This window comes from Tinamus guttatus, unplaced genomic scaffold, assembly GCF_059628265.1.
Source record: "Tinamus guttatus ecotype Peru unplaced genomic scaffold, ASM5962826v1 Tinamus_guttatus_pri_ptg000710l, whole genome shotgun sequence".
NCBI lineage: Eukaryota > Metazoa > Chordata > Aves > Tinamiformes > Tinamidae > Tinamus > Tinamus guttatus.
Window position 1 is genome coordinate 828378 of NW_028289244.1, and position 23301 is coordinate 851678.

At 44.6% G+C, this 23301-nt stretch overlaps 2 protein-coding genes across 2 annotated transcripts in view; both read left to right on the forward strand.

Annotated features, from left to right (window-relative positions):
- Positions 1-1002: 1002 nt before the first annotated feature.
- On the forward strand, positions 1003-10485 carry ZCCHC10 (zinc finger CCHC-type containing 10). Its single transcript, XM_010212514.2, has 4 exons — positions 1003-1058; positions 2902-3063; positions 4912-4953; positions 8597-10485. Exons 1-4 carry the CDS (start codon positions 1018-1020, stop codon positions 8862-8864), a joined length of 513 nt encoding a protein of 170 aa, XP_010210816.2. The 5' UTR covers positions 1003-1017; the 3' UTR covers positions 8865-10485.
- A 3379-nt stretch (positions 10486-13864) lies between these two features.
- The window catches only part of AFF4 (ALF transcription elongation factor 4), a 42882-nt gene continuing 33445 nt past the window's right edge, over positions 13865-23301 (forward strand). Inside the window, exon 1 of the mRNA XM_088536809.1 lies at positions 13865-13935. The gene's annotated coding sequence lies outside the window, so the exon portion shown is untranslated. The remainder of the gene's footprint in view (positions 13936-23301) is intronic.

The following is a 23301-nucleotide window of genomic DNA, read 5'->3' on the forward strand; positions in this document are numbered from 1 at the left end:
TAAGATTTTAAGATTTTTAGTGTGGTAAAAACAGGATGAGCAGAGAGGATGAGCAGACAGGCCGCTCTAGCTGCGGGCCAGCTCCGCACAGCAAGAAGGCTCCAGCTCAGCTCACAGCTGCTCTTCTCTCGTGTCCCTTGGCCAGGGGCTGCGAGGAGGTGACGCGGGAGGCAGGAGAGCAGCTGCCGTCGTTGCAGCTGGCTGAGAGGGGACCTAATTTGCCTGGTGGGTCCCGCAGGATCCAACCTATGCTTCCTCAGCACGAGTACCCAGGGCGCTGACTCATGCAGGGTCAACATGACTTGGACTCACCGCTGCACTGGAGACGGGTGACTCACAGCGCAGGAATTACTGTGCCGTCCTTATGCACCCAGGGATGCAGCAGGATTGACCTTTTTGGTTTTTTTTCTGAGCAAAGCTGAGCTGCTAAAACAAATGTGAATGTTAATGCTCGATGGGTGACAGGATGGTGTCCCAGCCTGGTTGTTGCTGCCAAACTGAGGGGACAGTGTCCCGGCCCTGCCATCAGCGCTACATGACGGGACATGGTCCTCGGCCTGGCCACTGGAGCTATGTGAGGGATGGTGTCCCAGCCCAGCCATTGGTGCTACATGAGGGGACGGTGTCCTATCCCGGCTGTTGGTGCTACGTGAGCACCGCTCACGGTGCCCCATGACAGAGGCAGTGACACGCGGGCGGTCCCTGTCGCTGTGTTTCGCCCTTTCAGACGCTGCCGGCGCCGGATGGGCCGCAGCTCCTGCACCGGGACAGCCTCTCGGGGGCGCCGGGCGCTGAAGATGGCGGCCAGGCCCGTTGGCCCGCGGGCGCCATGGCAACGCGGGAGCAGACGAGACGAGCGGCCGCCGCGCCGTCCCGCGCCGCGCGTCCCCTCTGGCCGCGGGAGGTCCCGCTCTCGGTGGCGGCGGCGCCGCCCTCCCCCAATGGGGGGGCGGGAGGAGGGGCCGTGTCCCGGCATGCAGCGCGGCGGCCGCCTCGCCTCGCGCCCGCGCCGCGAAGATGGCGACTCCCATGCACCGCCTCATCGCGCGGAGACAGGCGTGAGTGCGGCGGCGCCGCTCCCGCCCCCGGGCGCCCCTCGCGCCCCGGGCTCTTCTTGAGGCCCCTTCCCGCCACCAGGCTCTTTCTGGGACAATTTCGTGCAGCGTGGGCCCCCCTCGCCGGTGCCCAGGGCGGTCGCGGCGGGGTCGCTCGGAGCCGGCGGCTCTGGGGGTGTCGGTTGTGCCCTGAGCACGAAGGGCCCCGCGTTTCTCCTAAAAGCTGCTCGGCTGGGGGTTTGTGGTCTCGTCCTGGGGGAGCTGAAGGGTTTAGAGGGGCTCGGGAGAGATAAAATGTTTGAGGGCTCATCTTGCTTAAAAACGACGCAGAACAGAAAAATAACCCCCCAAACTTTCCCCTGTGTCCGGCACACCAGGTGGTTTCCTTTTTGTTTCTTAAGTAATTGCAACGACTGACGCTTTAGTAAAGTGAAAGAGTAAAAAGCTCTTGTGTCCCCCTGGTCATGGTGGGACCCGGGCCGCAGGTGGGAGCAAGTCAGGTCTGGGGGAACAAATAACTTCCAGGCCCATGGCGTGGCGTTTGCTGAGGTGTAAAAAGGGGCAGAAGGGAAGGTAGCAGGCGCCCTTACTCAGTCTTGCTTATTACCTTCAAGTAATTCTCAAAACATCTGAGAGATCTGATTGCCAAACACTGAAAAGAGGAAAAGCCAATGTTTTTGGTTATTGGCTTTAAGAACAGCAAATGCCTATGTTTCATTGTCATGTTTTAGGTGTTTCATTCTGCCTTGTTTGTTTGTTTGTTTGTTTTGGGGTGAGATGCTTTGTTTGGGGACTTTGTTGTTGTGGTCCTTGTTGGTTTTGGTCTGTTCATGAGATTTAGATACAATGCGGATGTTTTTTGCTTTCTCTTTGCTTTCTTATTAGCTAGTATAATCACTTCCTACTTTCCAATAGAAAAAGTATTCAGAATTTCAAATTACTTGCAGTATATTTGTTCTTCCACATTGCTATTTTGTATTGGTCATGAAACTAAATCTTGTATTTCTTATGTTTCCATGTGCCTGATGGGAACATGGGAGTCATGTCTACTAATATATGCTTCTAGGGTGTGATAATTGATGTGTGTTGTAAGTTTGCTTTAGTTTTGAGCTTTTCAGTAGTGTTAAGACTTGTCAGTGTTGGTCCTGTATCTGTAAATGTGCAGCTGTTGGGCTGTTTGGTTCTGTTCTTCCTGGTACTTATGTTGCTCTTAGGTTCTTGGTCAGGTGAGTAGCATTAGAGCCAATTGTATTCTATAAAGCTGAAAGTTCTGCCAGTTGGGTTTACCAAAATGGGGTGTGGGTGTGTGGGTGATAAGGTTAATCACTGTTTGCTGAGAGAATAGTCCTGTTCAACATTCTGAAGGCTGTTAGGTTGCTTAAAATGTCGGGAGGGGATGGGAGTTTATGGAATCTAAGAAGTGGGGGAAGTTAAGCTGACCAGAAGCTTTTAGAAAACCGAAGTGCAATCGAGTGCAGTGGATCAGTGACAGCTGATATCAGTGTTCAGCATTTGCTACTTCAGCAGAAGACGATTTAGGCTGAAGCTCTGGAATAGAGGAAGTGACTCTGTTTGCTTTGATATGGGACCATTTTATTAACTGGAAGAACATGTGCCTGGCAAAACTCAGTATGTACCTGTAAACTTGTACCTCTCCAGTGTCTGATGTTACTGTTCTTGTCCTAATTCAGGGTATATAGTAACTAAAGCACCTGTGGACATCAGTCTGGGTTAATTATAACTGTATATGGTCTGAAGAATACATATACTACAAAATAATTCATATTTTTTCAATAGGTAGAACAGACTTGGAATCAGTCACTTAAGCAATTCTACATTTTTATAGGGAGGCAAACAAGCAGCATGTAAGATGTCAAAAATGTTTAGAGTTTGGCCACTGGACGTATGAATGTACAGGGAAGAGGAAATACCTGCACAGACCTTCGAGGACAGCTCTATTAGCAAAAGCTCTTAAAGAGAAAGAAAAGCGACTGTTGCTGCAACAAAGGTAAGACTTGCAGGGTGAAAATGTCCGCTTTACACACCAAAAAAAATGTATGTGTGAGGGTGAAAGGTGATGTCCTAGACACTTTGTCTTCTTTCAATTTGTGTAATACATGTTAATATTAAAACTGTTGTCTGCAACAAGCAGTGCCTATACACTCAGGTCACGCAAAGTTAAGGGGCTGTTTCTTGACACCTGCTTATCTAAAATAGGCAACCTACAGACTTACAGTGCATCTTGAAATGAAAAAAGTGCATTAGGCTAATGCTAAAATAGTTGAAACCGTAATGTTTCAAACAGGAGTACTGTTTCCTGCTTGTATTATAAAGGGATGAGTAAATGTCTCCTAGTTTGGGCTGGATTCATACTCATTGCACAGCCATAAGCCCTCTGAAGTCCATTAACTGTGTCTTGAGGCATCCAGTCCCCTAAATATCAATATCACTTTCAAGAATGAAGCTTATTCCTTGTGGAAATAACAACTTATTAGATGATTTTTTAAATTATTTTTATAGCTTGTGTTGGCCTGTCATTCCTTATCTGCAGCAAAGGTACTGCTGCTGGTCGGCTTCCGAATGTTTGTATCATCTTTAAGGGTTTAATATCATTAAGCAGAATGCAAATGCAACGCAATAAGGCTCTGTTATTTTTCTAACAAACACTTAGAAGATTTTCAGTGTTAACTTATTTCAGCAGTTGTTCCAGAATCCTTTTTACCCAGTATGAACCCATAGTTCCTGTTATGGAGGTTTAGCTTAATGTATTCAGTAAAGCCTGTTGCTTCCCCATCCTAGAGTAGGGAAGAAAAGAAAGGTCAGAGAATATTTATTTCATAGTGATATTATTACATTGAATGTTACATTGAATATTACATTGAAGTGGAGCTGGAAAGCTTGAGTTTTATCTGTGGTCCTGAGAGCAGAGTGTGGCAGCAGAGGGACCATGTAACCAAGCACGGTGAAATGGATTTGTTGACCTGCAGGGATTGACTTCTTCCAGTTGTATAGTTCCTTGGAGGAGTGAAGTCCTTCATTCATTTATGCGGATGTTAAACACTAGAGGGTGGCAGAGCCATGTGCTGTGTTAGCCTGGGTTAGGCACAAAGTTAGGTTCTGCCTTCTGGAGGGTGGTTTTTATTCTCATTCCATCCACCCACAGTGACCTTGTTCAACCTCTGGCCTGTGGAAGAGCTTGTTACCTGTATTACCTGTAATAAGGGTGTATGGCCCTGATAATACAAATAGTAAAAATATTCGGTAAGATGAGAGGGATAATATCCTGGTTCCAAGTTCAATGAATCTTTCTCTTGCCTAGAAAGCTCATGTAGGAGATAAGGAGAGCTCTTAAAGAGAATAATATATCACTTGTATCAAAACAGCTCATTTCACGTGAGTTTGTGAGTACCTGAGAATCTGAAAGAAGAACAGCTGGGCAGTGTGAATATAGCAGACTACTCTGCCTTTATTGTGCTTGAGAGACTGATTCAGTCTCTTAACCCTTGATTTCAAGCAGTTCAGTTACTGCTGAATGTGGGTATGCAGAATTTTCTTTTATTTTTCTCCTCCCTGCTTTTCTCATCCTGTATCGATGCTGTCCCTCTAATATGAAGAGTAAAGAGGTAAAGAAGAGTAAATTAGGGGTGAACTGCCAGTTTCTTTTCCTGTATCTGTAGGGATTCTCTTCTTTCTTGGTTGAGAAGAGATTGAAAATGGAGATGCCACATGATCTTTGGGGTGCAGCTCTCTCACCAATGGGATACCAGTTTACTAATATTGAACTCGGGTCCATTGTGCTGCTATTTATTTTCCTACTTCATTAATCAAAGTTGTGTTTTTTTTCCCCCTTAACTAGCACTGGAGAAAGTACTGCAGAAAAAAAGACCAACAAAAAAAGGTATGTGGGAAACAATACCAAATTGTGTAGCTATTTCGGTGTGTGTCTTGCACTCGTAATTGCAGTTGGCAATTTGGAGGGGGTGTGTGGGGAAATTGAATGCTGCAAATGCAGGTTTGATTTTTTTTTTCTGCTTTTAACCTGCCATGGCCTTTCGAATGGGAGATATTTCGTGAGTTTCTCTTCTCTATCCAAAGGCTCTAAATCTTGTCTTTTGCTTTTTTCCTTACTGCTTGCCCTATCTCTTATGATCTTGCTTTAGTAATAAAAATCTTCCTATTTTCTCCCTCAGAGTTCATGTAAGGTACTTTAAACAATTGTGCAAGAATGGCACACTTTTCTAATCTGCAATCACTCCACCTACTCATCTTGCTCTTCCTTTTGTTCTGTTCATTCCATTCTCTTCACAGTCATCTGCCACAGAAAGTTTGTGTAGGGAAGTGTGGTGTGATTTCTTTTTTTCTTTTTTTCTTTTTTTTTTTAAACATGGGAACTAAATCCTCCATTCTCTCACTACTAAAAGAGAGGAAAAATCCCAATTCGAACCAAGAACTCTCTTGATGTTATTCCCACTGTAATTTTGTGGTACTATTAGCTCCGGAATCACTTTAATATTTATTAACAAAATCCTTTCAGGAACAGCTTGAAGGTTGGTTGCAATGCTTGTGGTAACCGTGTCATGAGTTTTACCTTCGGGGTTGACTGCAGTAATGGCCTCATTGGTCTCTCTGCACCAAGTTGGCTGTCCCCGTCTCCAAATCCTGCTTTGTTTAAAAAAAAAAAAAAAAAAAAAAAAAAAAGGACTTTGCTTTTTTTTTTTTTCTTTCTTAGACTGGACCTTTTGTTTTATGTGTCAATCATTAAATCGGCCAGAGTAGTTTCTTTAAAATATGCCTTTATTTTAGGGTGTTGTGTTGTGTGGCTTTACTGGAATGCTTCCTTGCCAGGATCTTGATTCTACTGTTGGAGTAAATTGTATTGAAGACCCCTTTCTCAATAGTGCCGCTTATTTTGGGAATTACTGAGGGCTTGTGAAGTTGTAAATTAAATGAATGTAATTCAAATGTCTTCCTTGCTCAGGTTTCTCACATGCTGAACTCTTCTATCTGGCATAATGATTTTCAGCGTATTTGAGAAGGAGGAGGGGAAAAAGAAATGATTATTTGGGGGAACTTGTTTGGCTTTTTTCCTTAAAGTCTTACTGTTAGGTTTGATTTGTTATCTTGTATTTATACAAGCCCAGGATCATCAATATAATTCCTTTCCAGATGGTATGCAACTTTTCTACTGGGATGCAGGAAGAATTAAATACTTAAAACTCTGTAAAGCATTACCACTGAATATGTAAATTCCAGGCTAAAGAAATGCAAAGGCTAAGATCTCGCAGTGAGCACTAACCTTTTGCATACTGTATGTTTGTTTTGATATAAACAGTAACAACTAACCTACAGGCTTAACCAGAAAAACAGGAATAGGCAAAACTGCCTTGTACCTTAGGTGGCACAGAGCTTTGTTCTGGGCACGCTTAGCTTCCTCTATGGTTCCTGTATGGTGGTTTGGTTCTGAATCCAAAACACCTTCATCCTTGGATCATATCTAATCCTACCTGTCTGAAGACTAAAATCTCGTCCTAATTCATTTGCTCCCTGAGGCCCCTGGCTGTGATTGTGCCCAACACTGCACTGTTAAGTAGTGTTTAAAAACACCACCACCTTCTTGGTAGGTGATGTCCCCAAAACTAGAAAGGACAAAGCCTTGGAGAAGAGTGGGAGGAAGCAGGCAGAACTCCAAACCCAGCATTTGGTGCCTCTTGTTCCCTGGCTGGTTCCCATGCCAGTGGGCCTGCACCTCAGTGAAGCACCTTTGTTGAACTTACTGGTCTGCTTAGCAGTTTCCCTCCAAAAGCCTAAATGCCCCTTTAAAATGAGTCTGTTAGTTGCATTAATTTGTTTTTTCTAATCTTGACATTTCTCTTTTTTCCAGCAGTAAGCATGTATTTAACCAGCCTTTGGATTTTTTTTTTTTAATCAGTCATTTTATCTGTGTACACACAGATAGCAGATCACGAGCGCACCACGAGTGCCCTGGTGGCCAAGAAGGCCAGTGGGCTCCTGGCTGCATCAGGAGAGTTGCCAGCAGGTCGAGGGAGTGGATCCTGCCTGTCTGCTCAGCTCTGGGGAGGCACCTGGAGTATTGGGGGCAGTTCTGGGCTCCCCAGGACAAGAGGGATGTGGAGCTGCTAGAGAGGTGCCAGCGTAGAGCAACAAAGATGATTAAGGCACTGGAGCATCTGTCGTGTGAGGAAAGACTAAGCGAGCGGGGCCTGTTTAGCCCGGAGAAGAGAAGGCTGAGGCAGGATCTGATCAACAAGTACCTGAGGGGTGAATGTGGGGAGGATGGGGCCAAACTCTTCTCTGTGGTGGCCAGGGACAGGACAAGGGGTACAAATTGACAAATTGAAACCCAGGCAGTTCCATCTCCATGTGAGGAAGAACTTCTTTCCTGTGAGGGAAAGCACAGGCTGCTCAGAGAGGCTGTGGAGTCTCCTTCCCTGGAGATCTTCAAACCTGCCTGGATGCCACGCTGTGCTTTGGGTGTCCCTGCTGGAGTAGGGGGTTGGACTAGATGATCTCTAGAGGTCCCTTCCAACCACAACCATTCTGGGATTCAGGAAGATGTCAGTTGTATTAGGCCTTTCCTAAGTTGTTACTCAGGACTTCATTTTTTTCCTAATAGAAGGACAATTGTAAATTATTATATCAAGCATTTTTGCTTGCTGTCGGAATGATAGTAGTTTTAGCTGGTGGGAAGATGGGAGTGAATTAGTACATTTACACTTCTCTTGGACAAAGATCTATAGGAGAAAGTAATTGTATTTTCTTGGATTTCATGCTATATTGTTCATTCAAAGGCCATGAAATTGCAAGAACAGCAGCCTTTCATAAATTTAGTATTTTTTTTTTATTTGCATGAAAAGAAAATTGCAGAGCATGCAGAAATCCATAGCATATCTACTTTCCAATACTCACATTTGTCTTCATCCTGGGACTTCCCCAGGGGCGGCCACCCCTTCTTCCCCACCCTCAAAGCTTAGCAGGTAGTTCGGGTTCTTTTGCCATGAGTAATCTAAGAACAGGCTCTGAGCACAATCCCAACATTTGTGAAGTTGCTGAACTTCCACCAGGTTTAACAGAGTCAAAATTTGACTTCCTATTACAACGATGTGCCAGCGGACTGTTCTTTTAGTTTTTCCCAAGGCCATAGTAATCTACGACATTCATATTCTTCTCTCTAGCTCTTTCAGCAGAGGCAGCAGCCATTACTATGAACAAGATCCTGCCAGCTTTCAAGTTTAACTGTCTTTCTCTGTAGTCTTGTTTTGGCTTTTGAGTTTGTTCAGGAGATTTTACTTCACATGCATGGTGTCATTCTGCTGTTGCTTTAATAGTGAAGAAAAAAAAAAAAGCACTTGTGCAGAATGGAAGAGGGGGAGTGGGGAAGGCTAATTGTCCCTAAGATCGAGTCAGATGTAGAAATTTTCAGCCCAAATAATTGATCTTTGGATTGCACCAGAGTATAAAGAACACTTGGTAATACTGTCTCTGGCTGGCCTGCTCTCATCTGCGTGTTTGCTTTCTTTCAGATCTAAAAGTGTGACAAGTTCCAGCAGCAGTAGCAGTGCCAGTTCAGCTAGTGACTCCTCATCTGACAGTGAAGATTCCTCTACCTCCTCTTCTGATGAAGACAGCGACAGTGATGAGAGCTCCTCTACTGCCTCATCATCTTCCTCTTCGAGTAGTACTTCCTCTTCTTCAGAGTTCGAGTCCGATTCCAGTTCCTCCAGCAGTAGCAGCAGCAGCACAGACAGCAGTTCTGATGAGGAGCCGCCAAAGAAAAAGAAAAAGAAATAGTGGGGTAAAGTGTAGAACTGATCTTGGTGAACGCAAACATTCTTCAAAGGTGTTTTGAACACGTTATTGCCAAATGGTTTAACTGGTCAACATTTCTACGGCTAAAACTTTCTAAGTGTTTTGCATAGTTGTTCATATGACATAAAAGGTATGAAATGGCATGTGAGACTTACTGAAAGAGTATTTTTGTGATTAATCCTTTTATGGAAAATTTTACTTTTTTAGTTAAAAATCTATCATCAGATTTGTTTATATGAGCTAAGATCCAGTAACCCCAATGTTTACATGATGGAAAGCAAAAGCTTTTTGTTGCAGATCATGCTGTGCATCATATACTACTATTCTGTTTTGGCAGCTTCACTTGCATTTAGAAAATCCTCTAAACTGTTTAGAAGCAAAAGTTTTACGCTGCTGGCTGCAGAGCACTGTCATTGTTTGTTGAAATTGAATGCACAATGTTGCACACAAGGGACTTCCATCTCACTGTTAACAAATGTATTGTTTGCTGCTGAGCTTTTTTCTTTTTTTTCCTGATGGCTTTTCCTGATGCTTCCAGGTTAAGTCTTAATCACCACATAAAACTTCTAGTAGTGCTCATTGGTTAATGCTCAATATACTGCTTATCCTGTGCGAAGGCTTTAGTCTTTTCAACTTCACCTGTATCCTTAGCTCGTGTATTTGTAATACTCTGAGAAGAGGAAAGTCTCTTGCAGTAGCCTCTGAGTGAGAAAGAGGAGCAGTGCATGGTGGAGCAAGTATGACTGATGCTGCTTAAGAGTTTCATCTTTGTGCCTTTTTTGTAAATTAAATGTATCCTAGTGAGAAAAGGGCTTGAGTGTTGTTTTTCAAAACTCAGTTAGCTTTCTGTGCAGAATATGGTCAATAAAACTAGAGACATAGTAGGAACAAGCAAAAATGGGCACTATTTTCACAGAGAGAGGAGAGAAAGGCTATTTTCACTCAATATCCTGTAAGAAAAGGTGTCGCCTTTAGAGTTCCCGAGGGAAGGTGTTTCTCTTGATATTTTTTGCAAAAAAATGTTGTGTAATACAAGATTACCAATCCATGTTGTTGGACACATGGTGGCTGACCTTATAGTCTGCAGTATTATCAGTCTGTTATTTTTATGTGATAAAGTGTGCACGTGTCTCTGAAAATCTGGCATGAGAGAAGCAAGTTAGTGCAAAAAAAAAAACAAACATAACTGCAGAACACTTGCTGCTGGTTGCAAAATGATACTAATTTACTCTTGTGGTGGATTTAAGCAGTTGGTATTAGTATTTTAATTAGTGATGCGGGCTCCTAAATTTCTTGCTATTGGAGTTCCCTTTTTTTGGGAGGGGGCATCACATGTGGAAGAAACCTTAAATATCCTGGTTTATGTAAAATATAGTAACTATTTTTTATATTTTTATGGAAAAAAGTAGTGTGTAGAATTACTTTTGAATAAACTGTGCTTATTTAAATGTTTGAGAATGTACATTGTATGTTTTAGTCTGTAATCATTACTGTGTCTCACAGAACACTGCAGACTGTAAATAAAATTACCAGGAAATTGTTTAAGTCCTCTTGAGCAAATGTACCATTCAATGGGAGAAAGTTAATAAATTATTAAACAATATTTGCAAAGCTTGTACTTCTTGCAAGTCCAAACTGAAGTGACATAGTAGTGATGAAGGGGAGAAATAAAACCCCATGGCAAGTGGGGCGGTTTCTCTTGCAGCGCAGGCTCCGAGGCTGCTGAGTGGGGAAGTTCCCCGTCGGAGGGGCCCGGGAGCACCGGGACAGGGATGCGGAGGAGCTCCTGTCTGGAGCAAGCCCAGGCTTGTTGGGGCCACACAGGAGCAGTGCGGAGAGCGGGGTGCTGTGGTTGGGAAGAGCTGCTCAAGAGGGAGAGGGCTGTTTCTGAACCATTTTTGCCATGTGTTGTGCATTAATTTTTAGTGTTGCTGGGCTTTTTGCGAGGTGATTTCCTGAAATCTCTATCCACACACAAGTGTATTGCTTCTCTTTGTTAAGCTGTCTTTGCCAGGTAGAGCTTAAGATTCTTAGACAACTGTTAAGTACTAAAGCAAGTCATTAAATTTGAGGGTTTGGTCACTTCATGCATCTGGTTACTTTTAGTATGTGTAGTCAAAGGGATGCAGTTCATAAAGGGAAACACTTGCATAAGCTAGGTTCTCTCAGCAGGGCGTAGGATAAAATAATATAATTACTGATTAAATTAAGGAATCATTAATTTAATTTCTGGTCTGTTGTTGACTCACAAGCTGAGGTTTTTAAGAGACAGTTTACTGCTTTCAGTGGATCTGGTATTGTCAAACACCGACCAATACCAGGTCTGAGACCAGCTGTAAGATGCTCTCTACACACATTAAAAAAAAAAAAAAGAATTACTCTTTCATTTGTTTCTGCATGTTTTTATTTTACAGAGGGGAAAAAACCACCAGCCTGGCGAGCCTTACCAGTTCATCTTTCAGTATATCACATCGGGATTGCTTGTGGCAAGATGCTTCAGTGCTAGTTTTCCTCATCGGGAAAGGTATTTCTTGAATTACTGTCCTCCAAAGCTATATGTACAAAAGATTGCTAACTTACAAAAAGAGCACTAACTAGAAATTGTTATATTTACCAGGCAGTTACATGAGACTTGAGTGGCTCTAAACAGGCTCAGTTTAATCCTTCCCCGGCAAGTAAAACTGCCGCTGCTAATTGAAGTGAGGCAATTGATGCAGTCTAGTAGAAAAACAGCCCCAGGAAAAGGCATCGCATTTCAAGGAGAAACATTGCTAACCACGGGAGAGCAAAGGGAGGCCGAGACAACCTGATCTGCTAGTCTAGGCCTTTATTAAATTGAACATCTGTCAGAACCAGGAAGAGATTTTTGGGTGCCCTAAATGAAATCACGTTACAGTCATTTATACATTTTTATTTAATATTTTTATATATATATATATTTTAGGAACGAGTCCTTAATAGATAGAGATTTTTGCTGTCAAATAGATTTGTTTTAAAAGATCAATGTACCTTGGCCATATGGATTTAATTTGGTTTATAAAATAGTTTTATATAATATTATAATATATAATATTATAATTTATATTATATAAATATACATAACAATATTTATATCAATATATATAATATGTTTTTAACCACTTATGTGATGCAGATTTTCATAGTATTTCAATTTTAATTGAGGTATGCAAATATGTGTAATAATACAATACAGAATACAGAATATAAGTTTGCCTATTGAAAATGACACGATCAAAACATCACAGATCTAATATAATGTTTTTAAAAAGGTGTTTTGATCGTGTGATCTTTTTGTTTGTGTGATATTAGATCTGTTAGATCTAATATGTTAGAAAGAGTTATTTATTTTTAATTTTCTGTTCCTTTATGGTAAAGTAGTACTTTCTCAAATGAGCTCTCTGCTCCCTAACTACTGATTATAAAATACCTGAGTTTGTGTTCAAGTGTCAAATAATCCATTAGAAATATTGGTTAATCAGATCAAAAAGGAAGTTTTTTTTTTCTTGTGGTTCCAGTAATCAATGTATCTAAATATTTAATCAATGAGACCTCTTACATGAGAGGTCTCATTTTTTAAAACAGTGAAAACTTGCACAGATCTGAGGTGAACTGAAGCAGGGTTAGAGAACCGAAGGGTTAGAGAACACTGGCAACCTGGTGACCAAAAGGTGGAGAGTTGTCCTGAGGATCTAGTAATTGCCCTTCATGACTAAAATGAGATTTTTATCCAAAAAAAAACTGAGGAAATTGGCACCTCTCCCAGTTTGGTTTTGGGAGCCCTTTTCTAAAAATAAACAGAATTTATTTATTTATTTATTTGCCACTAGCAGTATGTGACATCAAAAGGAAGCTGTCCCTGACATCATGGTTGTGAGACAGTGAAGCGAGATAGTCCTGTGAATTTATTCAAAGTCTCAAACAAGTGTCAGGAAACTTTAATATAACGTCAAATACTGTAATATAAAAGTATTCACTTTAATATAGTGCGTTTCTCACTTAAAACGCGTTAGTGGGGACTTCGGTGCTGGGGATGCGAGGAGGCCTGCGGGGGGGCGGGCAGGGCCCCGCGGGCCGTTCGGGGCCGTTCGGGGTTTGTTACACAAGCGCCTGTTCCAGGGCTCCTCGAGCCGCGCTGCGCAGAGCAGCTCCGGCACCCCCGGGCCCGGCCGGGCACCGGCAGCCGCCGCGGTGAGTCACGGCCATGGCGCGTCCTTCGCCTGGTGCCTGCAGCAGCGCTGCCCGCCCTGGGAGGCTGCTGAGGGGCTTGGGGGAGAAACGGGGGGAGAAGGCGGGCGCTGCCTCGTGGAACGCCGTAACGCGCGGCCGTTGGCGGGACGAGGGCAGCGCGCGGCGCGCTCGCTGCTGGGGAGCTCCCTGGCCTGCGCTCGCTCCCCGCAGGAGCTGCCTTCGGAGAGGGAGATTTCTGGCCGTTTCGGTAATGGGAAACGGTCTCCGGGGCTGCGTGGGGGCGATGACTAACGTTCCCTCGGGTGCCACCGCCGCTCGCCCGGCCGGAGCGGGCGGGCGCGGCCGGGCAGGGGGCACTTGTGGAACGAGTCAGTGTGAACGAACAAACGGGCGGCCCCTCCCGGGCCTCCTTCCGCGCCGCCTCGGGCCGGGGGCGAACGGTAACGGCCGCGGGGGCGGGGCTGCCCCGCCGCGTCACGGGCCCCTCCCCCTCCCGCCGGTGCGGGACGGCGTCACGTGCGCGGCGGCGGGGCGGGGCGCGCGGCGCGGCGCGGGGGCTGCCGGGTAGTCCGGCTGCGGGGGGAGGGCGCGGAGCGCGGAGCGGCTGCCCGGGCCCACGACGCCGCCGCCGCCGCCACCCGCACGGGGCCGCGCGGCCCCGGCCCGCCATGGAGCGCCGCGGGGCCGCCCGCCTCTGCCGCCCGTGAGCCGCGCCCCCCGGCGCGGGGCCTCGCCGCCTCCCTCCCTCCCTGCCTTCACCCGCGCCTTGGCCAGGCCTAGCCGGCCGCTCCTGCCGCCCGTGGCGCAGCCGGGACACGGTGCGGGCCTAGCAGCGGGAGCCCAGGTGAGACGCGGCCCGTGCGCGGAGCGGGGCCGCCGCGGGGCCGGGCCGGGCCTCCCTCGGCGCAGCGGGACGACGAGGAGGAAGCGGGGGGGCCCGGCCCGGCCCGGTCTGGCCTGGCCTGCAGCGGCCCCCGCTCCTTACGGAGACGAAGCCCCTGCGGCACCTGCGGGAGGAGCGGCCGGCGGGGCCGGCGCGGCCCCTTCCCCCGGCCGCTGGGTTGAATCCCGTCCCTCTCCTGGGCGTCAGGGCTTTGTTCCTTCCTCCTTCGCCCCCGCCGCCGCGGCTGCTGGGGGGGAGGCCGCGGCCCCGCTCCAGGGGCACCAGGCGAACGGCGGGTGCCGCCACTGCCGGTGCATCCGTCGCGTGCATGGCCCTTACGTGAATGGTCCGTGGCGAAGAGTTCGGTTTTGTAGCCCAAACAGCAGCATCTTCGGCCCCTCATGTGGAAGGGGCTGAGCTCCTTTCTTCAGCGAGCCAGAAAACACCTTGAAACTTGTCTTTTGTGCACTTGAAATAGCTTTTCATTTCAACATTTATACCCCTACCTCAGGTACAGCCTGAAAACCTGTCGTACTGATGAAAAGACAATTCCCCTTAGCAAGTCTGGGCTGCCCTGTACCAGACCCCCTCCTGGGCTCATGGCTGTGTCAGTCGCTTACGTGTGAAGCCTGCGATGCTCTCGAACGTTCACGTTTCCACGTGTGTCAGTGCAGCCTCCCCTCGCGCTTCGCCGTGAGCCCAACAGGCCTTGAACTCGGCACCAATGGGTTTGAAACTACTTCATTCTGTTCAAGTGTCTAACTTTCTTTTTTACAGTGTTTTATCCAAATCTCTTGTGGTCGTTGCGCTTCTCACAGGCATATTTCTGCTTTCCTGCATTTCTCTAGAACTTCTGGATGCTTCCCTTAAGTCCCTGAGATGGATTGCCATAGAGCCCGGGGTGTTATTGTGAAATACGGTCTGGTCAAGTGATTTGAAGGAGTGGTTGGAAACTCGATTTGTCATTTAGTATCTTCTCTGATGAGAGCAACATTATTAAAGCTGCGGTGCTGCTGTTGTGTCCTCTGCCTCAGCAAGGTGTGATACATACACGTGTGTGCTCACACATGCAGGCCCTGAACATGTGCTGGGTTGCTACTGAGGTACATCACACTTGTAGTGATAACCCCACAGCTTTTATTTATTCGTCATTAACAGGGAATGCATTTTTTTTCCTAGCAGGCATTATTAATACATTGGCTGTATTGACATACCAGTTTTGTTACTCGGTTATGATTTCCTAGCCTCTGAGCAGCGCACTGATGCCTTCTAACAAGAGCAAATTCTTTCCTTTTGAGCTGTTTTGCCCAATGTAAAAGAACGGAGTAAATTTCTATTCCAGTCTCAGAAATGGTTTCAGGTCCCTTCTGTTTCCTTTAAACATCTTTCCAGTTCTCATTTTACCACTTTTCTCTTGTACATTGTAAGAGGGAAACTGAGTGCATAGGATAGTTTTTTTGTTTGTTTTATTTTCCCAAGTTTTGTGCAAGAAACCACACAGCAAAAAAAGTCAGTGAAAAGATCACATCTACGTGTAGTTGCTTTGCATTCTTCCCAGTTGTAATGACCTGAACTTAACAGAACTTGAGAACTTTGGTGAAATATCCCATAATGTATGTTTTCTTTGTAGTCAGCTACAGCATGTGCATGCTTATGCATAGTTATTGCCCAACTATTTAATGAAAAAGTTGCTATGTATTTTTATCTTTAAAAGCTATGCAGTTTGCATTTTGGGGGATATTAAAATAAATATGTTGGAGTGGAAGCTCGCACTGCCGGTAAAGCCATTCTGCACTGTTTTTCCCAGCGGTTGCTTCTGGATGTTCGATGTGATTAGGGACATATATGGCTTGTGCCACACTGCTGAAAGGAGCAGTTTGCAACAGCTTTGGGGGCAGACAGGGGACTCTCCAAGCAAATGATGGATGATGCAATGCCTTCCCTATCCCATGTTCTCTGTGCTCACAGCAGTTGCCATAATTGCTTCTCTTTCTTATGTTTCTGTCCTTTGTGCTCATCCTCTTGTTTTGTATTTTTTTTAAGGTTTACTACTCTTGTTTTTGGCTTAGATCATCAGAAAGCTGCAGTGTGTAGAGAAAGAAGTATTAATGAGTGATGTATGTGTCCGAGCCTAGTCTTGAGAGTAAGGACATGAAATCAGTAGCCGCTCTTTGGGTAGATTTTTGGCAGTATTGTGGAGGACGCGAAAAACCCCCGTGCCTTCCAAGAGGCCTCCTTTGCAGCAACCTGCAAAGGTTGTGTAGAGCTGGGAGGAAAGTTAGTCGCATGTATTTGGGGTCTACCTGTCTTGAGGATGTGAAAACAACCTTGAGGTTTCAGTGACTCTGAGGCTTCTCCTCTGCTGCAGTAATTGTTCTCAGCCACATAACTTCAGATTGTTACTCACATGTGGTTTGTTCCATATATTTCTCTTCCACCGAGGTACTCTAGTCTTGCAGGTGGCTTCAGCTTAGGCCAACAAATAACTACACCCGAGCCCATCTCTCTTCTCCATGTCACTTGATTTCAGTGTCTTCCTTGGGCTCTGTCAAGAAAGAAGCATTGTCATCTGTGTGTAAGCAGGGAATGTTCCGAGTTGCGATGAGCTAGAGAGGTGACATGGTGAAGAGGGCCTCTCTGGAGATGAGTCAGGAAACTAACTGGTTACATGTAACCAGAGCAGTGTAAAATGTATGTAAAATATATTGTTAACTGTATTAAAATAAGAAAATAACAAATTGCAGTCATAGAATTGCAAAACTAAAGATGAAAGATCTTATCTGACAGTTATTCTTCTCTTGCAAGATGGTTCCTTCTCTGCAGCTACTAATGACTAACAAGATGCGCTTAACCTTGTGAAATGATAGGGTTTCTGTCACTGCTTAAGAAATATAACTGTACAGGCTAGTGCTCCTTTCTTTTGTAAAGCTTTTCTCTCGAGTTTAGTCAGCCTGAGTTTTTGAAGCAGTGCTGCTTTCACGCTGTGCATTTTTTCTCCTGTTCTAGCCCAGATTTGTTCTTACTGTGGACACTTTAACTGTGTGTATTCCTCTTGAGCTACGCTTTCCCATTGCTATTCATGTCTGTTCTCTGAAATAAGTCTGATGTTGTCCGTGCCTTGCAGAGGTGCCCGGCGCAGCGCACGGCTGCCTCCCCGCGAGGCTCACGTCCTTGGTTGGGTGCCAGCGTCGTACGCGCACTCCAAAATTCCCTTTTCCCGTTTAGCTGCAATGTGGTCTGCCTTGGGGCCTGCCACCTCCCTGGGCGCTCTCACTCTTACTGCTCTCCAAGTTTATTTCTCCAACTTGGTGCTTCAAACCTCCCTTTTCCCTACTCTAGTAAACTATATTTTTCTCCCCAAGCATATTGTGGTTTTCCAAGATGTTATGTCTCTTGTTCTTACTTGATTTGTTAATTATTTTGCTGACGAATGTAGCAGCAGTGTCAGGTACCAACAGAAAAATAGAATATTTTTATGCTTAGTATTGTACAAGCACTGAATGAGATAAGTTTTTGTGCTGAAATCTTGTCTTAGTTTCTCGTTTTAGCAGCTTTCTCATAAGGTGCAGCTTTGCCTGCCCCCTTTCCTCTCGAGGCTTGGTACTGGTCTCTAGATACCCTCCTCGCATTCTCTTTTCATATCTGTTTATTATAGTTCATCTTCTATTTTATTCTTGTTATAACTTTTATTGGCAACTTAGATACCAAATATGTTGCTTATCCATGATTTATAGTTAACCAAGTATAGTATACTCTCGGTAATAGTGGAATGGTGTAATGGCCATGTTTTTTTTTGACTATTTTTCTTTACCTCCCCAAATTTCGTAGAGCTTATAGCTCTGCTCCTCTGGCTGTTTTTCTTTACCGTTTGGGGGGGCATAAAGGCAACGCTTGCTAGAAGACAGGCCAGAAGAATGGTGCTCAGCTTGTATGTGTTGGTACTGTGCTTATTTTCCTTTAAAGGGCTGATGTTTTGCACATTACCAAAAAAAAAAAAAAAAAAAAAAAGCCTTAAGATGCTTGTTCTATGGCCTGGACTTTAGACTTCCCTTAGCTTTTTAATTCAGTGGCTTATTAGTGGAGGGACAGAAGGGAATTACTGGAAATGTGCACGCTCCTTTGTAAACTCTTAATAACAGATGTGTCCTGGTTGGAAAGGGTGTCAGGGAATGTGTGTTAAACCAAAGGGGATCCCTGAACTCGGTGCTTTTAAACTCAGTAACTTTTACTGAATATGGTGCCAGAAGTGAGGAGGCATCTGGGTTTCAGTAGGCTGCAACTTTCCAGTCTCCTGGAGACAGAAGTAAATTCTTAGTGTCTGTCTAAAATTTGACTCTACATCATTGGCACCATTTGATGCTGTACATGGTAATGGTCACTGCTAACTTTTCTAAGAGGTGATGCTTTGTTTAACTTCATTGTAACAAACACCATATGTTTCTTTTGCAGAGTGGCCTCTTTTAGTAATCAGGTGTCATCTGTTGGAGCAACGCTTGGCTCTCTAAATCAGTGGAAATGAGAAGTGGAAACTAAAACATGTTTCTCGCCTTCCAAGTTACTTGTCTCTGTGCAGTGCAGTTAACAGGATAGTTATGCCTGCATTTCAAGCAGAAATAACTTGTAGCTGTCTGTGCTGTTTGATACCTGCTGCACTTATGAACCAGTCCTGAACCGTGTTGTAGGCTGCCGTTTTTCCCAATCTCACCATTTCCAGAGCAGATATTTATATTGGATGTTCCCCCCTAAATTTGTTTTAGGGCTGCGTTAGAGGGAATAAGAACAGTCAGAAAATGTAGAAGATGCTTTCCTTAGCGTAATTCTCCTGCAAGCTTTAAACGAGTACCATAAATGAGTAATTAGTATTTATGTTGGTAGTCCGGAATAATTTTATATAAATGTTTGCTTCAGAATATCGAATATATGCTTCAACATGTGTGACCATCTATGCTAAAGTTACAAGTGCTCAGCAGCTGGCCACAACTGTCCACCTCTGATTGCACATTCACGTATTTTTTTGTTTCTGCATTTAATTTAATTTCTAAAAGACGTTGAAGAGATTTGAATGATGGAAGTGCTTAAATGGTTCTATTCAGGCTTTGATGTGCACAAATCATTAAAGCGAGGAGGGTGAGGAGATAAGAGTCCACACTTCTTGCTGTACAGTTCTGCCGAACAGCAGTTATTGGAGTGCCTTTCCTATAGGGGAGGGTAAACCAAAAGAATACAAAAACCCAACAAAAAGTATATGAAAATGTGCTAGGTGAGCCTGTATGAAAAAAGAGCTTGCTGATTGTTGTTTTTGCTGTTCCTTGGTTGGTGGTGGGGTTTTGTTGTTGGTTTTTTGGGAGATGCAATATCCTCCTCCCTTCCATGAGGTGCATCCCCTTCAGTTACCTGCCTGCTGGGTATTGGTTCCATTTGATGTCTGGAATTTTGTGACCACTGTATTTAGTTATGTTCTTACGCTGCTAATAGAATAAATTAGCATAATATTAAGCTAATAAAACATTGATCTAACATGGTGAAAACTAGCGTAGATAGCCTTTAAAAGATACAGGGTGAAAAGGCTTTTTTTGAGAGCAATAATTACTTCTCCTGTAATATCAGCACCAATTACATTTAATGAGGACAAAATACAAGTAAGGAGTTTCTGCTGTGACACATTCCTGGGCAATAATTACCAGAAATACATTTTACTAGGAGAGAGTCTGAACAAATAGTCTTCAGCTTAAATTACTATATCACTAATAAGCTCCTAAAAAAAGACTTTTCTTGTTTGTTCCCCTAATTTATTAATGAGGAAAACAAATTACAATCTTTTATGGGGAAGTGAAGTAAGATCCACACACAACTGACATTTAAAGATGTATTCACAGGATCCTCTTCATGTGCCTAATTAGCCCAAATTATTTTTTGATTGTTTGTTTTAAATCTTTTTTTTTTCCCTCCTCCTGACTAGCAGGGTCTAGTCGAAGGAATGTTAAAATATTTCTTTACTGACAAACTGAAAAACTACTGGTGGTCAAAAAATGCTCCCTTAATGTGGATTTCCCTTTAGGAGGAGGTAAGTAGAAAATCTGGATCTCAATGGCTAATATAATGAGGGAGCTTCCTACTAGCAGGAGTGTTACTTTATTCATGCAATTTGCTATTAACCCATTGTACAGTTTAACATTTTTAAGTGATTATTTTTACGTAAGTAGTGAATCATACATTGGAAATGACTAATCTTAACTTGTATCATAATGCTCTGGGGTGGTAAGTAGAATCCAATTAACCCACAAAAGCAATTGAAAGCAGGTGCTCTGTGCCAGATGCCGAGGAAAGGCAAAACAGCTGAAGTGAACTGGTTTGTTCGGCCACCAAGTCCTCCAGGGTTTTAAAATATGCACGTTTCTCACCCAGTTTTAGTTACAAAGAGAAAACTTTTTTTAACCACATCAGTGATCAGTTTTATTTTAAACGCTGAAGGCAGTAACACTTGGACCAGGTAACTTGCATGGACAATGTAGTATTTTCAGCTAGTGAAGGAGTCTGCTTTGCTAAACTGCCTGTGTGATGCCCATTAGCACTTGTAGTCCTGATCCTTTTGCCTCGCTACTCGTTACTGTTTGATCACCTCACTTCTTAACACTTCAGCAGCAAAACTGCTGCTTATGCACTTTAAATTATAATAACTTGCACATTGTTCATAATCACTTCAGATTGTTTTCATATGGTTCATTTTACAATGTGAGCTTCAGATCATTTTTCACTTCATTAAACTTAATCTTTTACTGACTGAGCAGCTGCTGAAGGGAATGACAGCAGAAGCCCCCTGCACCGTGTTACCTGTGAGACGAAGCTGCCTCTGGGGTGCCAGAACCATTGCCTGGCACGCACAAATACCGCAGCCCAGTCCAGGGCCGCTTTTCCACGCTTGGAGTACCTAGGTGCCATGGTAATTAGTAGTTAATTAAGCCAGGATTTCATAGGACTCCCTCTACTTCGCTTATTGCGGTATTTTGAACTCTTTGGGGATGCAGGGCCTTTGTCATGTGTTTTTTGCAGCACTCGAAGACAGTTTTATCTGCTGATAGCTCTTCTAGCCTTGGAGTGAACTGGTAGGAGTGGGAGTGTCTGCCTGGGCTGCAGTTGTGTGCTCTTAGCTCACCTATTGCATGAGGAGTTTTGTAACTCAGCTGAATTTTGGCAAGTTTTTTAAGGTGGCTTGTGTTTTATTTCGTGCTAGAAAAAACTAACCTTTCTATCGGCAAGATTCATCAAGTCTCGTCGATTTTTAAATCATGCTTTTTCAAGCTTTATTTAGCTTGTCTGCTCATAATTGGAGCTATAACAAGCTGACTTACCAATTGATTTATGCTGAGTGCTATTAGGGTCGTCTGTTTTGCAGTTTTCTTGTCTGTCAAGTCCTTTAACTCCTGTTAGAAAATCCATTAGGAACAACAGTCCAAGCAGTTTGTGAAGGGCCTTTTCTAGCAAACACGCAGAACAACTTCTGCCAGGACTGAATGCTTTACCCATGTTGTGTGGAGGATAGATTATAACTTTTTTTTTTTCAATAACGTGATGCAACATAAAGGATTTGGAAGGGTCTTGGAACAGGATGCGCTCGCTTAGCAGAGGCCTTGTGTGCCGGCGCGTGCTGAGCTGGCCCCGCAGGAGCTGGCGGCCAAATCGCGTCAGTCTTCTGGAGAAAGGACTGGAAACGCGACTGTTGCTCTGCTTTGTAGCATGTTCCCGGCCGTCCCACCTAGGGAATAGGATATTGGCAACGTTACAGAGCAGGGCCCCGCATCTCTTGTGCATTGAACGCGGAGCTGCCAACCGCACGGGAGGAGCAGGGGAAAGAGGCCCTACAGGAGACACTTGTTTTTTTACTATAAATACTGAAGCGAAAGATAAGATATAGGGGATGGCAAAAAGCTGTAAGACCTTAAAAACCAAAAAAGCTAAAGCCAAGCCAGGAAGCCCCGCAGAGAGGAGAGGTGTCGCAGGGCGCTGGGCCGCTGCGGCCAGGCAGGCAGCCAGCGCGCCGGGTAAGGCTGCTGCGGAGCTGGGCTTTCATTAATAGGGTTTGCGTAGCTAAATTAATATTTACCAACCGTGTTCCTGAAACACTTGATGCTTTGCTAAATGATTTGATACTCAGTGGCTGCAGGGATTTTTTTTTTTTCGTTTTTCTCGGTAATCTACTAGCAGGAATTGTAAAATACCAATGCCGAAGTCATGGAGGGGTAGTAAGAAAGGTAGTTGTTGTTTTACACTAGTGTTTGTGGCTTTTCTGCTGAATTTCAGCATAGTTCTGAAGGTAGTTCTGGTCTCTTCCCACTTAGAAGATTTTTTGCTTTGTAAATCTTAAAAAGTCCTCCTCTCTGGTATTTTTTTCCAAAGTTTAATAAATATGCTCTTTCCTTATCTTCATTATGCTTAAATTTAAACACAAAAACTTGAATTACATTATCAGGAAGTATCCCAAGTCTCAAAGTTTCCATGTCATTCAAGTATTCACAGCTGTTTTTATGGATACTGGTTAGCAAGTGGGGAATGAGAGTTAAAATTCCTGTTTTCTGGAAGTCCAAATCCTGGATTTCAGGCAGCCCATGAAGCAGGGTTCACAATCTGAGTTCCCCAGCACCCTGGAAGCGCCGTGTCTGGGCACGGGGAGCCTCGGCTGGGCCCTGGGAGCGCGGAGCCTGCGCGAGCGGAGGGCGGTGGATGCTCCTGTGGCCGTGGGGCTTTGGCTGTGTTTCTGCAGCCAGGCACACAAGCGCAGGACGTGAGTTTATATTCGCGATGTAGGAACTTTAAGAGGAAAAGCGCGACATCAGTCAAATCTGTATTTCTTGCCAACTGCTATGGACAAAGTCCACCTATAAAACTAAACTAATGCCATGAGTTTGTGTTCTCTCTCTCTTTTATGACTGCTTAGAGGGACTGTACTGGAGTATATCCCATCATAAATCTGCGCTGAAAATAAGCCTGCGTACCGCCCCCCCCCCCCCCCAAATCCATATTTTTTAACCTGATCAGGTCTCCTCACCGGAGCCGCTGCCTGTGTGGGCAGGGCCGTGCACGGAGCAGGGACAGGGATGGGGACGGGAGCTTTGCGGGGCCTTTGCCCGGGGAAGGTGCTTGGGGCCGCACCCTCGCTTCAAATTACAAAATTGCCCTTTGTTTTAGGCGCCCAGGGAAGTTGGGCACAGGATGCATTAATAGCCCTGAAATATTTAATTACAGAGGCTTGTGAAGCTGTATCAGATGGAAAGTATGTTTACAAAATAAGCGTTGATCGCAAGGGGAAGGGAAGAGGCCCCGTTGCTGCTG

Excerpts from the sequence above, each read along its gene's own strand:
- ZCCHC10 (XM_010212514.2), top strand. The coding sequence starts at position 1,018 with ATGGCGACTCCCATGCACCGCCTCATCGCGCGGAGACAGGC. Across the intron at positions 1,059-2,901 it reads CTCATCGCGCGGAGACAGGC|GGAGGCAAACAAGCAGCATG; the intron begins GTGAGTGCGGCG and ends ACATTTTTATAG. Across the intron at positions 4,954-8,596 it reads AAAAAGACCAACAAAAAAAG|ATCTAAAAGTGTGACAAGTT; the intron begins GTATGTGGGAAA and ends GCTTTCTTTCAG.